The sequence below is a fragment of the Dermochelys coriacea genome, chromosome 28 (genome assembly GCF_009764565.3).
Source record: "Dermochelys coriacea isolate rDerCor1 chromosome 28, rDerCor1.pri.v4, whole genome shotgun sequence".
Classification (NCBI taxonomy): domain Eukaryota; kingdom Metazoa; phylum Chordata; order Testudines; family Dermochelyidae; genus Dermochelys; species Dermochelys coriacea.
In genome coordinates, this window is record NC_050095.1 from 3616636 (window position 1) to 3641254 (window position 24619).

Below are 24619 nucleotides of genomic sequence, written 5' to 3' on the forward strand. Positions count from 1 at the left end.
CACCACACAACAGAACCACTAACCCAGGAACCTATCCTTGCAACAAAGCCCATTGCCAACTCTGTCCACATATCTATTCAGGGGACACCATCATAGGGCCTAATCACATCAGCCACACTATCAGAGGCTCGTTCACCTGCGCATCTACCAATGTGATCTATGCCATCATGTGCCAGCAATGCCCCTCTGCCATGTACATTGGTCAAACTGGACAGTCTCTACGTAAAAGAATAAATGGACACAAATCAGACATCAAGAATTATAACATTCAAAAACCAATCGGAGAATACTTCAATCTCTCCGGTCACTCGATTACAGACCTGAGAGTAGCTATCCTTCAACAAAAAAACTTCAAAAACAGATTCCAGCGAGAGACTGTTGAATTGGAATTAATTTGCAAACTGGATACAATTAATTTAGGCTTGAATAGAGACTGGGAGTGGATGAGTCATTACACAAAGTAAAACTATTTCCCCCATGTTATTTCTCCCCCCACCCCACCCCGCACTGTTCCTCAGACATTCTTGTTAACTGCTGGAAATGGTCCACCTTGCTTGTCACCATGAAAGGTTCCTCCCCCCGCTGGTGATGACTCATCGTAAGTGATCACTCTCCTAACAGTGGTGTGTATGATAAAACCCATTGTTTCATGTTCTCTGTGTGTGTAAAGAAATCTCCCCACTGTATTTTCCACCAAATGCATCCGATGAAGTGAGCTGTAGCTGACGAAAGCTTATGCTCTAATAAATTTGTTAGTCTCTAAAGTGCCACAAGTACTCCTTTTCTTTTTGTCACAAAGAATATTCCATGGTTTTAACCCCAGCTCATTTTTAAGCAGTAACATCCCAAGACCAGCTTCCTTGGCTCAAAGTGGCAGGAGAGTTATTATTATTATAGGTTTCAGAGTAGCAGCCGTGTTAGTCTGTATCCGCAAAAAGAAAAGGAGGACTTGTGGCAACTTAAAGACTAACAAATTTATTTGAGCATAAGCTTTCGTGAGCTACAGCTCACTTCATTGGATGAATTATTATTATATATCATATTTGTGACAAAGTGGGACTGTTCTTAATGTTTTCTCTGAATACTGTAGGGGTGCCTCAGTTTCCCCAATGCATTTTGTAAGTCTCTAGATGGTGGGATAAGGGAGTGTAATTGTTGCAGAGCAAGGGGCCAGTGTACATAAAAGGCTGACACTCTGTCTCCTATCAACTGATGGCCTGGGCCCTTCCCCCCTGCAAAGTGATAGCTAAAGGGTTGGAGAACAAAGGAATCAGGTGACCCCCCGTCTCGGGAAAGGGACAAATCCCAGAGGAGGAGGGGCTGGAGGGTGAGTCAGTTTGGGCTGGCTGGGGATGAGGAGTAAAGTGCAGACATGGTTGTTTGGCTCACTGCCCCCCAAAATGGACCCGGCTGAGGGGTCCTGTTCTCTGTACCTACAAGCTCTGTTTTAGACCATGTTCCTGACATCGAATAAACCTGTTTTACTGACTGGCTAAGAGTCATCTCCGACTGTGGAGCTGGGGTACAGGACCCTCTGGCTTCCCCAGGACCCCGCCTAGGCAGACTCGCTGTGGGAAGCGCATGGAGGGGCAGAGGATGCTGAATGCTCTGAGGTCAGACCCAGGAAGGTGGAAACTGTGTGAGCTTCTTGCCCTGAAGACAGTCTGCTCACAGGAGACTTCACCAGAGTCCTGACTGGCTTCATAGGGAGCAGTTCCAGAGCATCGCCTGGGGACTCCGTGACAATATTCATTACCTTAGTGCCTAAGGACCAACTAAAAGTGGGTCTCCATTGTGCTAGGCAAAGTATGAATACAGAATAGTAGATGGCCCATGCCCTGAAGAATTTACAATCTAAATAGACAAGACAGACACAGAATGGGGGAAGGGGTAGAACCCACTGTTGGAATATATTTATATATTCAGTCCTGCCTGTAAAGCCTATACTTTAAGAACTGAGGTGTATTTTTATCACTTAGATAGTTACAGGGGGTATAAAAACAAAGAATCAAAATTACAGTCTGCCTGTGAAAGGGCCTTCTCTCACTAAGATAACCTAAGAACAAGCCCTCAGACTAAGGACTTTGGCTAAGCAGCAGGGGAAGCCATAAGCTGGGAAGCGACCGGTCACATCGTCACATCACATTCCAGGTGAGCCTTGAGTGGGCCTGACTGTTATAAAAAGCCAGTCAGATGCGAACCAGCTGAGAGGCGAACTGCAGAGAGGGTAACAGAGGGAGTTTGCCTGGGATCTGTCTAAGAGGAGGTTCGCTAAGGGCTGCATTAGGGAAGGTGTGTTGGTGAGTATCTGAGTGTCTGTTGTGGGGACAGTTTGACCGTGTGCTTGACTGGTTGTTTGAAAAGTGTGAATTGGGAGTGCTTTGTTCCAGGTGAGCCTTGAGTGAGCCTGACTGTTATAAAAAGCCAGTCAGATGCGAACCAGCTGAGAGGCGAACTGCAGAGAGGGTAACAGAGGGAGTTTGCCTGGGGAGAGCCCACTGAGGCTTACATCTTGCCGTCTTCTCTGAGTAGTTACTAAAACTCCTGAGGAAGCTCGTAGAAGCAAGGTAATATGGATGGGGAGCGTTCAGCTGTTGTGACCTGCACTGGATGTGCCATGTAACAAAATGGAGGAACTAGAGCTACTGGTGCAGGAAGTGAAACCAGGTATTATAGAGATAACAAAAACATGGTGGAATAGTAGTCATGACTGGACTACAGGTATTAAAGGGTATGTGCTGTTTAGGAAAGACAGAAATAAAGGTAAAGGTGGTGGAGTAGCATTGTATATCAATGATGAGGTCGAATGTAAAGAAATAAGAAGCGATGCAATGGATAAGACAGAGTCCGTCTGGGCAAAAGTTACATTGGGGAAGATAACTAGTAGAGCCTCCCCTAGGACAGTGCTTGGGATGTGCTATAGACCGCCGGGATCTAATTTGGATATGGATAGAGCCCTTTTTAATGTTTTTAATAAAGTAAATACTAATGGAAACTGCATGATCATGGGAGACTTTAACTTTCCAGATATAGACTGGAGGACCAGTGCTAATAATAATAATAGGGCTCAGATTTTCCTAGATGCGATAGCTGATGGATTCCTTCATCAAGTAGTTGCTGAACCGACTAGAGGGGATGCCATTTTAGATTTGGTTTTGGTGAGTAGCGAGGACCTCAGAGAAGAAATGGTTGTAAGGGATAATCTTGATTTAAGTGATCATGAGCTAATTCAGTTCAAACTGAACGGAAGGATTAACAAAAAATAAATCTGCAACTAGGGTTTTTGATTTCAAAAGGGCTGACTTTCAAAAATTAAGGAAATTAGTTAGGGAAGTGGATTGGACTGAAGAATTTATGGATCTAAAGTAGAGGAGGCCTGGGATTACTTTAAATCAAAGCTGCAGAAGCTATCGGAAACCTGTATCCCAAGAAAGGAGAAAAAATTCTTAGGCAGGAGTTGTAGACCAAGCTGGATGACCAAGCATCTCAGAGAGGTGATTAAGAAAAAGCAGAAAGCATACAGGGAGTGGAAGATGGGAGGGATCAGCAAGGAAAGCTACCTAATTGAGGTCAGAACATGTAGGGATAAAATGAGACAGGCTAAAAGTCAAGTAAAGTTGGACCTTGCAAAGGGAATTAAAACCAATAGTAAAAGGTTCTATAGGCATATAAATAAGAAGAAAACAAAGAAAGAAGAACTGGGACCGCTAAACACTGAGGATGGAGTGGAGGTTAAGGACAATCTAGGCATGGCCCAATATCTAAAATACTTTACCTCAGTCTTTAATAAGGCTAAAGAGGATCTTAGGGATAATGGTAGCATGACAAATGAGAATGAGGATATGGAGGTAGAGATTACCATATCTGAGGTAAAAGCGAAATTCAAACAGCTTAATGGGACTAAATCGGAGGGCCCAGATAATCTTCATCCAAGAATATTAAAGGAATTGGCACCCGAAATTGCAAGATTAGCAAGAATTTTTAATGAATCTGTAAACTCAGGAGTTGAACCGTATGATTGGAGAATTACTAATATAGTTCCTATTTTTAAGAAAGGAAAAAAAAGTGATCCGGGTAACTACAGACCTCTTAGTTTGACATCTGCAGTATGCAAGGTCTTGGAAAAAATTTTGAAGGAGAAAGTAGTTAAGGACATTGAAGTCAATGGTAAATGGGACAAAATACAACATGGTTTTACAAAAGGTAGATTGTGTCAAACTAACCTGATCTCCTTCCTTGAGAAAGTAACAGATTTTTTAGACAAAGGAAACGCAGTGGATCTAATTTACCTCGATTTCAGTAAGGCGTTTGATACCGTGCCACATGGGGAATTATTAGTTAAATTGGAAAAGATGAGGATCAATATGAACATTGAAAGGTGGATAAGGAATTGGTTAAAGGGGAGACTACAACAAGTCCTACTGAAAGGTGAACTGTCAGGCTGGAGGGAGGTTACCAGTGAAGTTCCTCAGGCATCAGTTTGGGGACGAATCTTATTTAATCTTTTTATTACTGACCTCGGCACAAAAAGTGCGAGTGTGCTAATGAAGTTTGCAGATGATACAAAGCTGGGAAGTATTGCCAATTTAGAGAAGGACGGGGATATCATACAGGAGGATCTGAATGACCTTGTAAACTGGAGTAATAGTAATAGGATGAAATTTAATAGTGAGAAGTGTAAGGTTATGCATTTAGGGATTAATAACAAGAATTTTAGTTATAAGCTGGGGATGCATCTATTAGAAGTAATGGAAGAGGAGAAGGACCTTGGAGTATTGGTTGATCATAGGAAGACTATGAGCTGCCAATGTGATATGGCTGTGAAAAAAGCTAATGTGGTTTTGGGATGCATCAGGAGAGGCATTTCCAGTAGGGATAAGGAGGTTTTAGTACCGTTATAGAAGGCACTGGTGAGACCTCACCTGGAATACTATGTGCAGTTCTGGTCTCCCATGTGTAAAAAGGATGAATTTAAACTGGAACAAGTACAGAGAAGGGCTACTAGGATGATCCGAGGAATGGAAAACTTGTCTTATGAAAGGAGACTCAAGGAGCTTGGCTTGTTTAGCCTAACTAAAAGAAGGTTGAGGGGAGATATGATTGCTCTCTATAAATATATCAGAGGGATAGGAATTATTTAAGCTCAGTACCAATGTGGACACAAGAACAAATGGATATAAACTGGCCACCAGAAAGTTTAGACTGGAAATTAGACAAAGGTTTCTAACCATCAGAGGAGTGAAGTTTTGGAATAGCCTTCCAAGGGAAGCAGTGGGGGCAAAAGATCTATCTGGCTTTAAGATTAAACTCGGTAAGTTATGGAGGAGATGGTATGATGGGATAACGTGATTTTGGTAATTAATTGATCTTTAAATATTCATGGTAAATAGGCCTAATCCCCTGTGATCGGATATTAGATGGGTGGGATCTGAGTTACCCAGGAAAGAAGTTTCTGTATTATCTGGCTGGTGAATATTGCCCATATGCTCAGAGTTTAGCTGATCGTCATATTTGGGGTCGGGAAGGAATTTTCCTGCAGGGCAGATTGGAAGAGGCCATGGAGATTTTTCGCCTTCCCCTGTAGCATGGGGCACGGGTCACTTGATGGAGTATTCTCTGCTTCTTGAAGTCTTTAAACCACAATTTGAAGACTTCAATAGCTCAGACATAGATGAGAGTTTTTGCAGGAGTGGGTGGGTGAGATTCTGTGGCCTGCGTTGTGCAGGAGGTCGGACTGGATGATCAGAATGGTCCCTTCTGACCTTAGTATCTATGAATCTATGTTTGTCTTTCTTCCACAGGACAGAAGCGACTTTGTCTGTACAAAGTGCAAGCTGGTCTCCATATTGGAAGAGAAGGTTCAAGGTCTGGAGAAACAAGTATTGACCCTGCATTGCATAAGAGAAATTGAAGATTTCGTGGACAGATGTCAGGATATGCTTCTACGGGCACAATATTCTGAAGATTGAGAGCAGGCTGCGCAGTGGGGACAGGAGGATGGTGAAGAAATTTGGCAGCATGTCACCTCCAGAAGAAGAAAGAGAAGCATCCATGTACTAGCAGCGCAGATGCAGGTAAGCAACCGTTTTCATGTTCTCTCCACAGCTACTACTGCGAAGAGTGGACTAGATGATACATCCGAGGGAAGAGAACAGAAGGAAACTCCACCGATGGAAGGCATTAGATACACTGTCCTAGGGATGGGGGTTCCACGACCACCGCTCCCAAGAGAAGGAGGCGGTTGGTGGTGGTCGGAGACTCTCTCCTAGGGGAACTGAGTCATCTATCTGCTGCCCCGACGAGAAAAACCGAGAAGTCTGCTGCTTGCCAGGAGTTAGGATTCACGATGTGACGGAAAAACTGCCGAGACTCATCAAGCCCTCGGATCGCTACCTCTTCCTGCTTCTCCACATGGGCACCAGTGATACTGCCAAGAATGACCTTGAGCAAATCACTGCGGACTATGTGGCTCCTGGAAGAAGGATAAAGGAGTTTGAGGTGCAAGTGGTGTTCTCGTCCATCCTCCCCGTGGAAGGAAAAGGCCTGGGTAGAGACCGTTGAATCTTGGAAGTCAACGAATGCCTACCAGATGGTGTCGGAGAGAAGGCTTTGGGATTCTTTGACCATGGGATGGTGTTCCAAGAAGAAGGAGTGCTAGGCAGAGATGGGCTCCACTTAACGAAGAGAGGGAAGAGCATCTTCGCAAGCAGGCTGGCTAACCTAGTGAGGAGGGCTTTAAACTAGGTTCATCGGGGGAAGGAGACCAAAGCCCTGAGGTAAGTGGGGACGTGGGATACCAGGAGGAAGCATGAGCAGGAGAACGCGAAAGGGGAGGGTTCCTGCCTCATACTAAGAAAGCAGGACAAACAGCAAATTATCTCAAGTGCCTATACACAAATGCAAGAAGCCTGGGAAACAAGCAGGGAGACCTGGAAGTCCTGGCACAGTCAAGGAATTATGATGTGATTGGAATAAGAGAGACTTGGTGGGATAACTCACATGACTGGAGTACTGTCATGGATGGATATAAACTGTTCAGGAAGGACAGGCAGGGCAGAAAAGGTGGGGGAGTTGCATTGTATGTAAGAGAGCAGCATGACTGCTCAGAGCTCCGATATGAAACTGCAGAAAAATCTGAGTGTCTCTGGATTAAGTTTAGAAGCGTGAGCAACAAGGGTGATGTCGTGGTGTGAGTCTGCTATAGACCACCGGACGAGGTGGACGAGGCTTTCTTCCCTGCAACTAATAGCAGGCCTGGTTCTTATGGGAGACTTCAATCACCCTGATATCTGCTGGGAGAGCAATACAGCGGTGCACAGACAATCCAGGAAGTTTTTGGAAAGTGTAGGGGAAAATTTCCTGGTGCAAGTGCTGGAGGAACCAACCAGGGGCAGAGCTCTTCTTGACTGGCTGCTCACAAACTGGGAAGAATTAGTAGGGGAAGCAAAAGTGGATGGGAACCTGAGAGAGAGTGACCATGAGATGGTTGAGTTCAGGATCCTGACACAGGGAAGAAAGGAGTGCAGCAGAATACGGACCCTGGACTTCAGAAAAGCAGACTTTGACAACCTCAGGGAACTGATGGGCAGGATCCCCTGGGAGAAGAACATGAGGGAGAAAGGAGTCCAGGAGAGCTGGCTGTATTTTAAAGAATCCTTATTGAGGTTACAGAGACAAACCATCCCGATGTGTAGAAAGAATAGTAAACACGGCAGGAGAATCTGCTTGGCTTAACAGTGAAATCCTTGCTGATCTTAAACACAAAAAATAAGCTTACAAGAAGTGGAAGATTGGACAAATGACCAGGGAGGAGTATAAAAATATTGCTCGGGCATGCAGGAGTGAAATCAGGAAGACCAAATCACACCTGGAGTTGCAGCTAGCAAGAGGTGTTAAGCGTAACAAGAAGGGTTTCTTCAGGTATGTTAGCAACAAGAAGAAAGTCAAGGAAAGTGTGGGCCCCTTACTGAATGAGGGAGGCAAGCTAGTGACAGAGGCTGTGGAAAAAGCTCATGTACTCAATGCTTTTTTTGCCTCTGTCTTCATGAACAAGGTCAGCTCCTAGAATGCTGAACTAGGCAGCACAGCATGGGGATGAGGTGACCAGCCCTCTGTGAAGAAAGAAGTGGTTTGGGACTATTTAGAAAAGCTTAGGGTTAGGATGAGCACAAGCCCATGGGGCCGGATGCACTGCATCTGAGAGTGCTAAAGAAGTTGGCAGATGCGATTGCAGAGCCATTGGCAATTATCTTTGAAAACTCATGGTGAACGGTGGAGGTCCCAAACGACTGGAAAAAGACTAATGTAGTGCCCATCTTTAAAAAAAGGAAGAAGGCGGATTCTGGAAACTACAGGCCAGTCAGCCTCATCTCAGTCCCTGGAAAAATCATGGAGCAGGTCCTCAAGGAATCAATTCTGAAGTACTTAGAGGAGAGGAAAGTGATCAGGAACAGTCAGCATGGATTCACCAAGGGCAAGTCATGCCTGACTAATTGAATTGCCTTCTATGATGAGATAACTGGCTCTGTGGATGAGGGGAAAGCAGTGGACATGTTGTTCCTTGACTTTAGCAAAGCTTTTGACACGGTCTCCCACAGTATTCTTGCCAGCAAGTTGAAGTATGGGCTAGATGAATGGACTATAAGGTGGATAGAAAGCTGGCTAGATTGTCAGGCTCAATGGGTAGTGATCAAAGGCTCCATGTCTAGTTGGCAGCCGGTATCAAGTGCAGTGCCCCAAGGGTCAGTCCTGGGGTCCGTTTTGTTCAATATCTTCATTAATGATCTGGAGGATGGTGTGGATTGCACCTTCAGCAAGTTTGCAGATGCCACTAAACTGGGAGGAGAGGTAGATATGCTGGAGGGTAGGGATAGGATACAGATGGACCTAGACAAATGAGAGGATTGGGCCAAAAGAAATCTGATGAGGTTCAACAAGGACAAGTGCAGAGTCCTGCACTTAGGAGGGAAGAATCCCATGCACCGCTACAGACTAGGGACCGAATGGCTAGGCAGCAGTTCTGCAGAAAAGGACCTAGAGGTTACAATGGACGAGAAGCTGGATATGAGTCAACAGTGTGACCTTGTTGCCAAGAAGGCCAATGGCATTTTGGGATGTATAAGTAGGGGCGTTGCCAGCCGATTGAGGGACATGATCTTTCCCCTTTATTCGACATTGGTGAGGCCACATCTGGAGTACTGTGTCCAGTTTTGGGCCCCACACTACAAGGAGGATGTGGGAAAAATTGGAAGGAATCCAGCGGAGGGCAACATAAATGATTAGGGGACTGGAACACATGACTTATGAGGAGAGGCTGAGGGAACTGGGATTGTTTAGTCTGCAGAAGAGAAGAATGAGGGAGGGATTTGATAGCCTACATTAACCTTTTTCCTCACTAGGCACACTGTCATAGATCCATAGTTTCCTTTCACTGTGCCTGTCCATTTGTCTTCACTCTAGTAGAGCTCCCTGCATCTGCGAGCCCAGTTCTTCCTGCTCCCAAAAACATAATGAGTCCATGTATGCTTCACTCAGCCAAGCAGAGATTCTCCCCATGGACAGGTGACAATTATTTCCTTGTCTCTGTCGGGTATTCCATTGATCTAGGTTGGTCCCAGCCAGTCCTTAATGACCCACTCATATCACCCCATGACAGGTCCATGAGAAAACACCTCATGTCTCCTGCTCTTTCTAATCAAAGCAATACCAATCACAGAGGGAAACTGAAGCGTGTATTAGCATCATAGAATTATCACCAAAATTCCCACCTTTATTTAACACAAACACTGCTCACAGCCCTTGGAGAGAAAGCAAAGCACAGGAACTGGACGTTAATCCAGTGAACAGTAGAGGACAAGCTGCAATCCTCAAACCCTGGTCAAAAAGGAGAGGCATGTGGGTCCCTACCCATAGAGAGGGGCTGGCTAGAGGCCTGATACCTGAGAGGGCATTCCTTGAGCAGACCATGGAGGCAGGGCAAAGGCTTAGCTACCCCAGAACTGTGACATTTGAAAAGCACATTTTGGGGAATGAGGAAATCTAGTCACTCAGGTGAAATGGGAGGGAGAATTAAACTCCCTCACTGTGAGGAGAAGGTTGGGGAAATAAACACTAAAATTCAGGAGCAACTGCCTCTAATTCTTCTGGAAAAGGAGAATGTAAGAAACAAGAACTAGGCCATGCAACCTCAGGAGGGACAGGCTCAAAGATCCAAGGAGCCTTGTGGAAAGACAGCTAGTGGCTGATGCAGATGGAGAGAGGGGAGTCAAGACTCTCTCCAAACTCTCACTCCTGTTGGCCCTGACCTAATTTTATGATCTATGACCTAGTCTCATGTCTTGTGGGCAATTTTATACTCACTAGAGGTAAAATGTTATTATCAGAGTATTGCTTATTAGCTTGGAATATACATGGAGGGGCAAGGAGGTGAACAGAAATAAATGGGTTATTAAGCTTTCTACTGTTAAGGGCCTTATATTAGGTTGAGGATTTGTGGGAATAGTTATGCTGAAGCCTGGGATTTACTCCCAAAATAGGTCTAAGGAGAGAGTCCCAAGTTAGATATTTTGCACCCTGATTTTGAGAGACTAACGAGGAACCACAAACAGGTGCAATACACCACAGGCTTCTGAAAGAAGGAAGTTTGCGGTGGGCTTTATCTATTAGATTGCTTTGCAGTATCTCAGCAGTTGGACCGCATTCATATATTGGAATTATTAATAAATAAGTGATGTAAATCATGAATATTAATGCTTGATGCTTAATTATGGACTTCCTAAAGGCCACGTATGAGTTGGTGCAGCTACTGACATTCTTGCAATCAGAGTAAAGGAGCAGATATGGTATACAGCCATCCTATTGCCATAAGGAAGCGGATAAAATACCTCTCCTAGTTACCATTTTTTCATTTTGTTGGGTCCCTGAGACAACGTAAACTAAATCTGGCCTTCGTTCTGATGGGCTTCCTTGCCCTTTGATCTTTGTTTCCAATGGTGTCCATAACTTGTAAGTATGCACAGTGCAAGACCGTCTTTACTATACTTATCTTGTCCAATTATTATGTGTATTGATCCGTGCCTATGATTTCAATTATAACTGTCTGTATTAAATCAAGTTTCTGGGTGTTTCACCAAATTTCATCTTCTCAATTAACAGAGTAGCCGTGTACAAGGGCAAGATATACCCCAATATGTAATCTTATAGGTGTAAAAATTGTACAGGCTACACTACCAGCCTGAGACATAATCAACAAAGTGCCCATTTGTGCCTGGGTGCAGCCCTGCAATGGGAGGGAGGAATGCAGCAAGGACTCGGGATTGGTGGCCGGGGTCGCTCCCCATAGAGATGGGGAGATTATATGGGGGAACGAGGTAATGAGTGGGAGAGAGAGGTCAAGAGTTAAAATAGTAATATTTGAGAAAAAAATTATAATGAAGTGAAATTGAACAGAAATAAAACTGGAGTGCAGGCTGTAAAGCAACAAGGCTTGGGTAGGGACTCAGGGTTTAAGATCCCAAACCTCTCCTCCTTCCCACTGATCTATCCAGCCCACTTCCTGGGTGCCCTTCCTCCACACTCCCCTCCCCTTCTTCCCATTACTCTCAACTGGCACCACCTCCCGGCACCTTGGGAGCTTCTTCTGTTCCCTCCTCCCTCCCAGCTGCTTTTTAGCTCTAATCCTGCATGCATCCTCCCCATGTCCTCGCACCCCAGGATTATCCACTCCCCCCCTTCTTCTACCCTCCGATGGCTCTGTTCTCCCTTAACCCGTGGGGTCCTGAATGGCAACATTATATGCTCTCCTATCAAAAGAGGTTTCAGAGTAGCAGCTGTGTTAGTCTGTATTCGAAAAAAGAAAAGGAGTACTTGTGGCACCTTAGAGACTAACAAATTTATTTAAATTTATAATATATATAAATTTGTTAGTCTCTAAGGTGCCACAAGTACTCCTTTTCTTTTTTACCAAAAGAGGAGGTCATCTGACTGTCACACAAGCCATGCATGAGTCATACACCTATTTACTTAATTTAGAATTCTAAAGGTGGCATATTTTCCTCTTAAAATGAGGAAAAACCATGAAAGCTATAGTTATTAATGTAGTTATTTATGTATCCAATAAGGATACATTAAATGCAATTTTAAAATGACTGACAGCATCAAAAAGGCACATGTCCAAAAATTAGTCTAGTAGCTGGGAGATAAAGCAAAAAAAGGGGGGCAAGGAAACTTATCAAAACTTTTATGACAAATAAAGGTATAAAGTTATTACTACTCAGGTTCTTTAGAGACCCCATAATAACAGAGGGGACAAGACTCCTTACCTAGCAAGACCACGGTCTCATAGTTTTCCTGCATGACATCCCTGTAGAGGGCTCTCTGAAAGGGAGCCAGCAGAGCCCGCTCTTCCCTGGTGAAATACACAGCCACCTCCTTGAAAGTCACCAGCCCCTGAAATAGCAAGAGTCCAACACTCAGTACCTGCTGCCCCAGTCACAACCCCACTATTCACGGAACAGCAGCACCAGGTAAATGGAAGCCCCAGGATGCATATGTTAACAGAGTCCCACCCCACCTTGCTTAGAGCAGCCAGGAGGCCTCAGAGGGTAGAAAGAGAAATTTTGTGTCTCCCAGCTGACAGATGGAGGGAGGGTCTTCACATTTATCACATACCTACTAGCCAAAACTTTTAGAGGAGATGGCGCTGTTTCTAGACCCTGCTGGTGGCTCCCTGGAAGGAATCCCAACACTCTCCCAATAAAATATATGGAAGAAAGGGGAAGTCAATAGTAAAGAATACAAGTTAGAAGGTCGGAACTGTAGAAAACTGGTATGGGAAGCTATCAGAAATCAATGACCAATGAACAAAAATAAGAAGGACATTTTAAAAAGTATATTAATCCTAACAATGGTAGTAGTAAATTACAAGAAGGAAATGGCAGAATTACCAAAAACAATGCAAAAGAGGTAAATTTCTCTCCTAGATTTGGAGAAAAAGATGATGTACTCATATCATAAGATGTTGTGGACGACACTCTTTCCATTCCAACAATAGCTCACAAGGATGTTAAACAACAGCTATTAAAATTAGACATGTTTAAATCAGCGGGTCCAGATAACTTGTATCCAAGAGTTTTAAAAGACCTGCTGGAGGAGTGTGGTGGACTATTAATGTTGATTTTAATTAAGACTTGGAACACTGGCAAAATTCCAGAAGACTGGAATAAATCTAATTCTGTGTCAACATTAAAAAGTGTAAAAGAGATGACCAAGCTAATTACAAGAGAGTCAGTCTGACATCGATACTGGGAAAGATAATGGAGCAGCCAATACTGGATTTCGTTAATAAAGAATTAAAGGAGAGTAATATAATTAGTACCCATTAACAAAGGTTTAGGGAAAATAGATTCTATCAAACTCTCTGGATAGTCTTATTGGATGAGATCAAAAGTTTGATTGCAGCTAATAGTATTGATGTAATATACCTAGACTTCTGTAAGGCATACAACTTCATTCAGCACACTATTTTGACTAAAAAACTAGAAAGATACAAAATAAACACAGCATACATTAAATGGATTAAAAACTGGGATTGTAAATGCGGAACCATGGTTGAGTCGATTTATTTCTAGCGGGTTCCCGCAAGGATTGGTTCTTGGCCCTGTACTATTTAACATTCTTATCAATGACCTAGAAGAGAATATAAAATCACCACTGATAAAGTTTGCAGTTGCCACAAAGATTGGGGGTGGTGGTGTCTAATGAAATGGCAGTAGATTCAGACAGCAGCACTGGGATTCTGGGAAGTTTTCCCAGCTCTGGCTGGAGGGTTATTTCCTGTTCCTCAAAGAGGGGAAGTTCCATTCCCAACTCCTGTGCCTTGAAATTAGGCCCTATCTTACACTACACCCCATATTCAGCATAGTGGTATGATTATAATATGACTAGGACATAATTATGATACATTTTGTGCAAGATGCATCATGTGCAGTGTCATTGGAAAAGTTATGATTTGCCAAATATGATTATCCTATTTGGGTGCATGGATCATGTTTGTATCTGAAGTTATGGATATTGACTATGTATCTGTGTTTCAAATGTGCTTACTCTGGGTAACACCCACAACTAGCCTTTCAGGTACAACAATGAAGAAGCCAGACAGCGCTGATGGCTCATCAACAAGGACAATACACAATGGACCATGCAAGAGCTTAGTGCTCAGCAGGACATTTGACCAGACCACATGACACTGAACTCAATTTTGGTACCTGTAGTTTTCCACAAACTGGACTGGAAACTGACTCTGGAAGAAAGGGTTCTTGCCATATGGAAAAGGTACATAAAGTGGGGTGTGAAATCATCTCTTGGCCTCATTCCCCAAACAAGAGAACTCCTGGAAACACCTGAGGAACAAAGACTGAACTGGGAAAAGTGCTGGTGCCAGGGTAAAGGAATTTTTAGCTTGTGTATGCAAACTTGGTGGACTGCTTGTATGATCAGTCAAGGTGAGAAATTGCTAATTCAAATTCTATCCATCTATATGTTAAGCTTAGTTTGAGTTTTTGGTTATTTGCTAAGGAATCTGCTTTGATTGTTTGCTATCACTTATAATCACTTAAAACCTATCTTTCTGTAGTTCATAAACTTGTTTGATGCTTTATCTTAACCAATGTATTTTCAGTGAAGTGTCTGAGGAAAATCTCAGCTTGGTTAGCACAAGCTTGTTGTGCATATCTTTCCCATATCAAGGGGAAGGAGAACTATATTAATGAGCTTACATTATACAGATCCCTGTGCACTATAAGATGGTATAATTCTGGATTTCTATGACAGCAGGTGTGCAAGGTTGGGGAGCTGGGAAATTGGCTGTTGTCTTCTATCTGTCCTTGAGTGGCTTAGGTAAAGCACTCAGGTAGCTTAGTTGGGTGAATGACGCCACCTGCTGTCGTGTTGGGTGATAACAGGGCCTGGACAGGCTGGCTGAATCTCCAGCAAAGCAGCGTGACAAGAGCCAGCACAGCTTGAGGGTTAGAGGGCACAGCAGTTCCCAGAAGCCCCCAGACTGCACCCTGGGGTTGACAACCCATCACACCCTAGATTACACACATCTCAGCAGGTTTGTCATATCCAGTCCCCTTCCTTTCTCCTCTCTAGATATTTCCTGCTTTCCACCACCTCCAGCAGCTCCCACCCTCCTTTACTCCTCCTCTCCCTCCAAACAGAACCCACTACCAGCTCCCTGATAATCCCTTACCTGAGCCAGCTCCACAGCAGCCATTTCCTTCCTCCTGGGAGGATGGGATGATCTAGAGCAAAACATGGACATTATTCTGTAGCCTGCCAGGGCAAGAAGGGCAACGTGAGATAACTCGGATGGGGCTTTTGTCCATTCCATATGCAGATTCCGCCCAGGATTTTTCCCTCCTAATGGACATTCTAGGTTCTGCCATGCTGTGAAGCACAGAGTGACCTTACTCCAGTACAGGCCTAGCCCCCTCCCACCAGGGTGGAACCCTCTGAGACATGGTGAAACCCTCCCAGTAACAGTCTCTCTTTTCAGAGTAGCAGCTGTGTTAGTCTGTATTCGCAAAAAGAAAAGGAGTACTTGTGGCAACTTAGAGACTAACAAATTTATTTGAGCATAAGCTTTCGTGAGCTACAGCTCACTTCTCTGTTACACTTATCAAGTTTGTGGACTATACCAAGCTGGGAGAGTTGCAAGTGCTTTGGAGGGTAGGATTTAAATTCAAAATAATCTGGACAAACTGGAGAAATGGTCTGAAGTAAATAGGATGAAATTCAAAAAGGATAAATGCAAAGTACTCCACTTAGGAAGGAACATCAGTTGCACACACAGAAAATGGGAAATGACTGCCTAGGAAGGAGTACTGCGGAAAGGGATCATAGTGGATCACAAGCTAAATAGGAGTCAACAGTGTAACACTGTTGCAAAAAAGCAAACATCATTCTGGGATATATTAGCAGGTGTATTGTAAGCAAGACATGAGAAGTAATTCTTCCGCTCTATTCTGCGCTGATTAGGCCACAACTGGAGTATTGTGTCCAGTTCCGGATGCCACATTTCAGGAAAGATGTTGACAACTTAGAGAAAGTCCAAAGAAGGGCAACAAAAATGACTGAAGGTCTAGAAAACATGACTTACGAGGGAAGATTGAAAAAATTGGGTTTGTTTATTCTGGAGAAGAGAAGACTGAGAGGGCACATGATAACAGTTTTCAAGTACATAAAAGGTTGTTACAAGGAGGAGGGAGAAAAATTGTTCTTTTTAACCTCTGAGGATAGGACAAGAAGCAATGGGCTTAAATTGCAGCAAGAGTGGTTTAGGTTGGAGATTAGGAAAAACTTCCTAACTGTCAGAGTGGTTAAGGACTGAAATAAAATTGCCTAGGGAGGTTGTGGAATCTCCTTCATTAGGGATATTTAAGAGCAAGATGAACAAACACCTGTCAGGGATGGTCTAGATAATACTTAGTCCTGCCTTGAGTGCAGGGGATTGGTCTAGATGCCCTCTTGAGGTCCCTTCCAGTTCTGCTGAGTCTATGAACCAAAAGCCAGAGAAGAGCAGAAGAAAAGGAGTCACTTTGGGGGATTCTCCCTGTCACTGTCCCCAAGGCAGCTGTCTCAGGTTTACAAAGTTGTTTGATGCTCCAGCCTTTATACAGTCTCTCCTGGGAGTGCCCCCTTTCATGGGTTGTGTCTAGTTTCAGCTTTTGGGAAGCGTGACCACAGGGGCTCTCAGATGGGGCATTGTTGCCTCAGCACACCTTGTTTCTTTCTGTGGCCCAGTGAGTCCAAATGAGTAGATATTCCTGACAGAGACTGTGAACATAAGAACAGCCCACTGCATCAGACCAATGGTCCATCTAGCTCTGTGGCCAATGCCAGGTGCCTCAGAGGCAATGAACAGAACAGGTACTCATCAAGTGATCCATCCCCTGTCAGCTATTCCCAGCTTCTGTCAAACAGAGGCTAGGGACACCATCCCTGCCGATCCTGCCTGTGGCACTGGCAGATGAGGTGTTAGCTCTTGCAAAAGCCCCCATGTCTTAATTGAACATGGACAAATGCAGAGCTGGAATCAGTCTGGCTCACCTGTGTTAGTATTGTTAGAACAGGTATGAGAATTATAAAAATGTGTTTAGACTTTATTGAATGCTTGTGAGTTGCTGCCTGGGTTAATATCTGACCAGCTGCATTGTGAGCCTCTGTGGCTCTGTAAATCACCAGACAGGAGAGAGATTTTTCCTGTGTGAAGTGGTGATTGGCAACAGAATGCATTATACGCTGCCAGGCAGGAAAGGTCCATCAACACCAGATAGACTATTATGGGATGTTAAAGAAGACAAAAGACTGTTGTTGTGCTCTTGACTTCCCATTAGCAGAGTTTGCAGCTCAGAGCACATGGCAGGAAGGGGATAAAAAATCCCATACAGAAGGAATTGATTATTTGTATGCTGCTAGGACTCTGGGGGGGGGGGCAAAGTTTCTAGGCATAAGCAAGAGATCCCCAGCTGCTTAGCCTGTGTTAGTCCTAAAGAATATGTAGAGCTTCCTTATTAAAGAAGCTTCTATTACCTTTTGAAATATAAGACTAACTCCTCTGCATCTATATGATTACCTGCTTTAACTCTGTAAATAACTCGTTTCCTTCTAAATAGATCATGATACAGGTTATTACAGGACTGGCTACAAGTGTTGTCTTTGTTGTGAGATCTAAGATTCAATTGACCTAAATAAGTGCCTGGTCCTTTGGGACTGGCAGTAACCTGAACATTTCTTTGATTTGAGGTGAAAGGCACAGGACTGGGGAACCCTGGGGGGCCACAAGAAGGTTTAAGTGGGGCTGCCAAGGAAGGCCAGTATTAGACTTGCTGAGGCCCAGGGCAGAAACCTGAAGTCCCAGTGCACGGGGCTGAAGTCTGGGGGCACTGAGCCCGAGCACCCGGGGCTGAAGCCAAAGCCTAAGCAATGTATGGGGCATGGCAGTTGCCCTGCTTGCTGCCCCCTAATGCCAGTTTTGGCTTTTATATGCAGAAAACCAGTTATTATGGCCCACTTGGGCTGTGGAGTTTTTATAGCATGTTCGGGGGGCCTCAGAAATAAAAAGGTTGAGAACCCCTGGTGGAAGGGGCCAACTGTCACAAAGGTGAGCTCACCTACATGGTGAGATATATGGGATGACCCAAGGGGACTGTCTGTGATTCCATGTTAATGCTGTTACAGTGTATGAAGCGTTTACACTTCATATTTGGTTGGTGAAATCTACATATAGATCTCACAACCAATTTGGGGTTTGTGCCTTGCTTCTTACCAGTCTGCCTGAGGCTGGTGCTCATGCTCTTGAGTCACTGAAGACAGCGTTACAGAGACTTATGGGCGCAATGCCACCAGCAGCAATTTGCAGGAATGCAGAGTAGGCTTTACAGTGGCACAGTGTGGGCCAAATGGTCTATGGACTCCACCAAGCCCCAGTTCTCCTCCAGTGCACATCAGCATCCCAGCAACCTTCAAGGAGGGTCAAGGCTGCCACTCCTTCAGTGATGATGGATCTCCAGAATAGCATCACCCACACCCCGTGACCCGCCTAATCTCCTGAGACAGAGGTGAGTAACAGAGGGTGCACAACTGATCCTGGGGGGGGGGGTAGGGAAACGGATAACAAAACACATTTTCTGGAGGTCACCCCTCATGAAGTGAAGGTGACAGACATTGTGGTGGTAGTAAAAGGGGAGAGGAGAGAGTGAGAGCAGGAGGGTCCAGTACCCTCAGAGGGAATGCTGCCCGTGGGTTGCCCCACCACATCAGGCATAGGGCTGATAGGGGGCCATTCCCTGGGCCTGGGTGCTTGTGAAAGGCTATATAAACCCCACGCTGGCACAGAAGAGGTTAAACTGCTGCTTTAGTCTGCACTGGCCCACCCCTTCCGCACCTGCAAACCATGCCAGGAGTGGAGTAGGAGTTAACAGAAGAGACCTACTCTACTCAGAGGGGGGCAACCCTGGGAAGGGAACAGTCTGTGGACCATCTCCAGCCCAAAAGAGAGGGCTGGCAGAATTCGGGGCTCTGGCCTTCACTGAGGGAGGGTGGGAATCTCTGGAGCTCAAAGGGGGAGCAGGCTGAAACTTGCACTGGAGACCCAGTAAACTCTGAAGGTGACTGAGACGCTCCCAGGCCCCCCAGAAGTAAGAGAGGCCCATATCCTGATGGGATCTGTCCACAGTCCCCCCCCCCCCCCACATACACACACACTTTCTCTGCTTTTGTTCCTTTATTTACCCTTGTTTGCCGACAGTCGGCTCTTTTGCTGTTTCACCTGGTACCCAAGAAAGGAAGAAAGTGCCCCGAGGTCTCAGCCAGAGGGTGGAGCTCTGACACACTAGAAGGCCTTGCCCCTGTAGCACCCTGGGGCAGGGGTCAATTGGACTCAGAGGTCCACCCCAGAAGGCCTGAGGCCCAGCACTTTGGCACCAGTTTGATGGGCTGGATGGCTTCTCACTGCGGGCTGCCAGAAGTCTGGCATATTGAGTAGATACGGGGTGTCCTGGGGAGCAGGAAGCAGGGCAGCATCCCAGACAGCACACCGAGAAGGGAAATAGAGAAGGGATCAGGGCCACTGCAGTGAACTCAGCCTCCGGCCTTAAGGCCATTGGCAGAAAGTTGTCCCCTCCCTGGCCTACAGGGGTCAGACAGTGACACAGAGATCTTGGCAAAGGATCACTTGGTCTTTACCAGCAGCTCTCACCTGAGACCTGACAAACCCATCACACCAAACATCTCTTGGAGGGTATTTATCCATAGGGGAGAGCATGTGAGGCTGTAATAAAGTGGGTGTTGCATGCGAGTCTTACTGTCCTATACTAATCCTGTGTGTACCTCAGTTTCCCAGTGTACTGCACCAATACTCCAGTGGTGAGAATTGGGTGTATGATTTTTGCTAAGGTCCTCGGGGCAGGTGAAGCTTCCCAGCTGCCTGCACTTATGCAACCTGAGACCCAGGAGAGGGGTGTGACTAGGTGACATCTTTTGCCTGGGAAGCAAGACAAAGAGTCGGAGAAGGAGCAACAGGGGGATGTTAGGGGTCGGGTCGCTGGAAGCGGAAAGTCTGCGTGGGGGGACTGGAAGAGGGGGAGTCCAGGGTGTCTGTCCCAGGACTCCCAAGCTGGACTTGGCTGAAAGTCACTGATTTTTGTGGTAGCAAGCTCTGTTCTACGCTGTGTTCCTGTCGCCTAATAAACCTTCTGGTTTACCGGCTGGCTGAGAGTCATGTCTGACTGTGGAGCTGCGGTGCAGGACTCTCTCTAGCTTCTCCAGGAGCCCCATCCGGGCAGACTCACTGCAGGAAGCGCACGGTGTGGAAAGGGATGCTGAACGCTATGACGTCAGACCCAGGAAGGTCGAAGCTGCGTAAGCTTCTGCTCTGGAGACAGTACAATCAGAGAGAGGAGGCTCCCCAGGAGTCCTGACTGGCTTCATACCGAGTAGCTCCAGAGCATTGACCTGGTGACTCCATGACAGAGACATCTACAAAAAGCTCATAACTGATGAAGACTCATAATGACTGAGAAATCAACGTATGGGGCATATGTAAGGAACAAAGTATTTATATTAAAAATCTACTTTATGGGCTTGGAATGGACAAATCAATCAATGAGAGGTAATGGGCCCCAGGATTGGCCCATCCACCCAAGACGGAGTCATCACCAATGTTCCCTCTAATTTTTTCCATTCATGTGCGCAATGAATTTTGTTATGTGCTCCACCAATATTGAGGTAATGTGTGGATGTGAGCCACCCATTCATACAAAAACCCTAGATATAAAATATATTTTTAAACAGTTCATAGGTATGGAAGGAGAAAGAATATTAAATCAAGGGATAATTAGTACGGTGTACTGCTTAAGACATGTATTTAATATGAAATCAAATAAAAAGAAAATTGACACTGCCCTTGGAGTACATGTATCCTTTCCAACAACTCAAGCTAGTAAACACACCAAAATGTGGCCTACTGAAAACAGCTATAGAAATAAAACACAGTCATGGGCATTAAGCAAAAGTATTAAAAAAATGCATCAGCGGCTCAATTTAATAACCTCCTCCTACCATAGACCACTAAATCTTCAGGGAAAGCTGCTCTCAAAAAATGAAGCATCTGCCAAAACACTAGCATGCTACGGACTTTTGCAGTTCACAAAACTATCCCTCTTGCATATTATCTGCGCACACAACTCAACTTTAAGATGCTAAACAAATCTATGAGTCAACTAGAAATAAAGTCATGCTCTCATCGCAAATATTAATACAATATTTTCTGATACTGGAAAGGAGAGTAAAAGGTATTCACTCAGGCTTATACCATTTCTATGGGATGTCAATTCTTAATTTGATGAATACTTCACACACAGAGAACAGTAAAAAGAAGTAATAAAGCAACACAGATGGCAAACAAAACCACAAACAAGTGACAACCCTGAAAATATGAAGGGAAGTAAACCATCTACTGGCTGGTTATGGGTATTTTAAATGAGTGTTTAGGACCCACACTGGGCAAGTGCAACAGAGCCCTGTAGAAACAGGCAAACTTGTGTTTTCACATTGTGTGTGTGTGTGTGACCAACTCAAAAACTGAAGAGTAGAAGCCCTGAAGCACACTGAAGCAGGGATCTGTCTGCAAACTCCAAAGCCATGTGTCAAAGAGCTTGCAAAAGGTTCTACAAAACACCAAACACCACACCTAGTGCTTGCTACTTCTGAGTCAATGGGAGTACTCTGAAGATCCAGAACTATACCAGATAGCAAAGATCTGGCCTTAATGGTTTCGAATACCTCTCCCCAAACAAATTCTAAAACTTAATGGAAATCACTTGTCTGGAATCCAACTCTAATTGAAAGGCCAAACAAATAAACAACATCCATGGTCAAGTTCTTCCAGTTTTAACTATTTACCATGTACTGATTAGGAACATAGGATTTTTTTTAAAAAAATCATTAAGATCACAGTTTTCAGATATCTACAACACTCCAGAAGAATTATGTTGTTAAAAGAATCCTTGTCTTTCTTACCTTAAGCCATTAACATCTATGTAAACTTTGTCTGAAATGCAACCATACCAACGTCATGAGCTAGGCCTAGCCACATTTGCTCCAGTATTCATTCAGTAAAGCCCCAATCCTGCAAACACCTATGCATGGATGTCCTCCAGAGGCATAACTGTTTGCAGGATTGTGGTGTTTAGATGTTGCTTGTAATTATTAGAATTGGGAGCACTGGCTGTTGGGAGTCTGAAAGGACAGGAAAGAGGAAGGAGGGGGGAGGAGTTAAGAGGTTGGGAGAAAGCTACAGAGGGTGCAGCAGCAGCTTGGTAAAGAGGTTTCCACTTTGAAAATAAAGACCTGTTGAAACTTGTTAGTACCTTGCCTGGTTGATACAACATTTTGGCAACGAGGATGGATCTTCTGCCTCTGAACCCACCTGCACCCTTTCTGCAAAGCCCAGGTGAGCCTCCAATTGCTTTTACTAGCTGGATCCATGTGTTTGAGACTTATCACCTTGCAATCAGTGCTACAGAGATTTCTGAAGTAAGAACGCGTGCTCTGCTAATCAACTGCATTGAAACAGAAGGGCAGCCATTATTTTACACTTTTCCCCTTGCAGATGATAAATATGAGACTGCATTAAAGAATTCTGTTGTGCCCAAAGTGAATGTAGTAGCTAATTGCTACAGATTTCACCCGCGTGAGCAACGAGGGGAAACTATAACGCAGTATATTGCTTCCCTGAGGAGACTGATTGTAATTTGTGAATTTAGGAATATGGCAGATAAGATGATTAGAGACCAGCTCATTGAGAAAACCACCATGCTTCATGTAAGAGAACGCTTACTTCTACAACCACAACTTACACTAGAAAAAGCAATAACCATTGCTACTCAGATTGAGTCAGCAACAGCAGAAGCCAAAATAACGAGCATGGATACAGGAGGCAAAGTCCAGGCTGTGACTCCTTTGCAAAAAAGTTCACTACCACTGCAGACACACAATTGCAAGAGGAAAACTAATGAAAAACCACCAAATCAGCAAATTCAAGATTCAGTAAAAGCATGTTTTTGCTGTAGATCACCACACCATGCAAGCTACACAGGATGTCCAGCAAAAGTAGCTCAGTGCAATCATTGCAAAAAGATTGGACATTTTGCTAAAGTACGTCGCAGTAGCCAGTTCAATCAACAGGTGCATGCAGTTACAATACCAGATGTTACTGTGCTGAGTGTGGACAAAATCACTACTGCACATATTCCAGAACAGATGAAGTGCACTGTAAACATTTCTGCCATACCCTTAGGCAAACCACACTCTATTCAGCTAATGTTGGACACTAGCTCAGCAGTATCTATGCTACCTGATTCCATCTATCTGCATTACTTTAAAGATGTGCCTCTTACTGAACCCAAACTTCACTTGGTGTGCTATTTGAAAAACCATATTCCAGTACATGTCTGCCTGCCAGTAATAGTTACTTTGGGTGATTGCTGTGTAACTGCAGAGTTCTACATTGTCCACAAAGGCACTCCTATTCTTGGAAGAGATTTATTGGCTGCTTTAAATCTCAGGGTAGTTAATGGACGAATTGATCTTCTTTAGCAAAGCACTCTTGCGGTACACACACCACTTTCAGCTAGGACCCAACACCAGGTTGAGGAGAAACTCGGCTGTGCTTATGGGTTTCTGCATAAAGTTAATATGCGGAATAATGTGATGCCTGTACAACAGAAGTTATGGCACTTATCATTTTCAGCCAGGGAAGCTGTTTCAGAGAAACTTAGAAAACTTGTTCAAAAGGACATTATTGAAGAGATTGACTCCTCGGAATGGGTTTCACTTATAGTAGTGACGCAAAAGAAGGGTGGAGGCATTTGCCTTTGTGGGGACTTAAGGGAGCCAAATAAAGCTATTGTGATTGACAGCCATCCTCTTCCTCACACAGAAGAAGTATTTGCAGAACTCTGTGGAGCCGATGTTTTCTACTCTTGATTAGCAGAGCACATACCACCAGTTTATATTGCATGAAGATAGCAGAAACCTCTCAGCATTTATTACACGAGGGACTATTTCATTTTAAACGTATTCCATACGGTCTCGCATCTGCCCCAAGTGCCTTTCAAAAAATGATGTCATTGATATTATCGTGTTTGGAAATACTTCTGAGGAGCATGACAATAACCTGCAGTCTGTACTAGACTGCATCAGCACAGCAGGCCTCCAGCTCAATAGGTCCAAATGCAAATTTAGACAAACTGAACTCTCCTTTCTGGGGCATAGAATGTCACAGGCTGGACTAAAACCTGATCCGGATCATATCTTGGCAATTTCAAATGCTCCTCCTTCAACAGATTTGCAAACCTTACCTTCTTGGGTCTTACCTCCTGGTATGCAAAATTCATTCCCAATTATGCTTCTGTCATTGAACCATTATGGGCATTACTATGGAGAAGTTCAACCTTAGTGTGGACAACGGATGCACAATCTAGTTTTGAAACGGTGAAAGACTTGATTGTACATAGTCCAGTACTTGCACTATTCAGTCCTGCATTGCCCACAGTTG

At 44.5% G+C, this 24619-nt stretch overlaps 2 protein-coding genes and 1 pseudogene across 4 annotated transcripts in view; 1 reads left to right on the forward strand and 2 right to left on the reverse strand.

Annotated features, from left to right (window-relative positions):
• The window catches only part of LOC119849371, a 1398949-nt pseudogene that overhangs the window by 1151991 nt on the left and 222339 nt on the right, over positions 1-24619 (reverse strand).
• The window catches only part of LOC119849376 (zinc finger protein 420-like), a 3142523-nt gene that overhangs the window by 946754 nt on the left and 2171150 nt on the right, over positions 1-24619 (forward strand). The window lies entirely within an intron of this gene.
• Positions 1-24619, reverse strand: part of LOC119849407 (zinc finger protein 34-like) — a 48090-nt gene that overhangs the window by 4343 nt on the left and 19128 nt on the right. For 2 of the 3 annotated variants that reach the window (XM_038386491.2, XM_043503862.1), the window contains exons 3-4: positions 15251-15302; positions 12321-12447 (exon numbers count right to left, since the gene is read on the reverse strand). In XM_038386491.2, coding sequence (XP_038242419.1) covers positions 12321-12447; positions 15251-15302 — 179 coding nt within the window. Of the gene's footprint in view, positions 1-12320; positions 12448-15250; positions 15547-15663; positions 17192-24619 lie in introns of those variants that run through there. The other variant, XM_043503863.1, reaches the window with a different exon arrangement.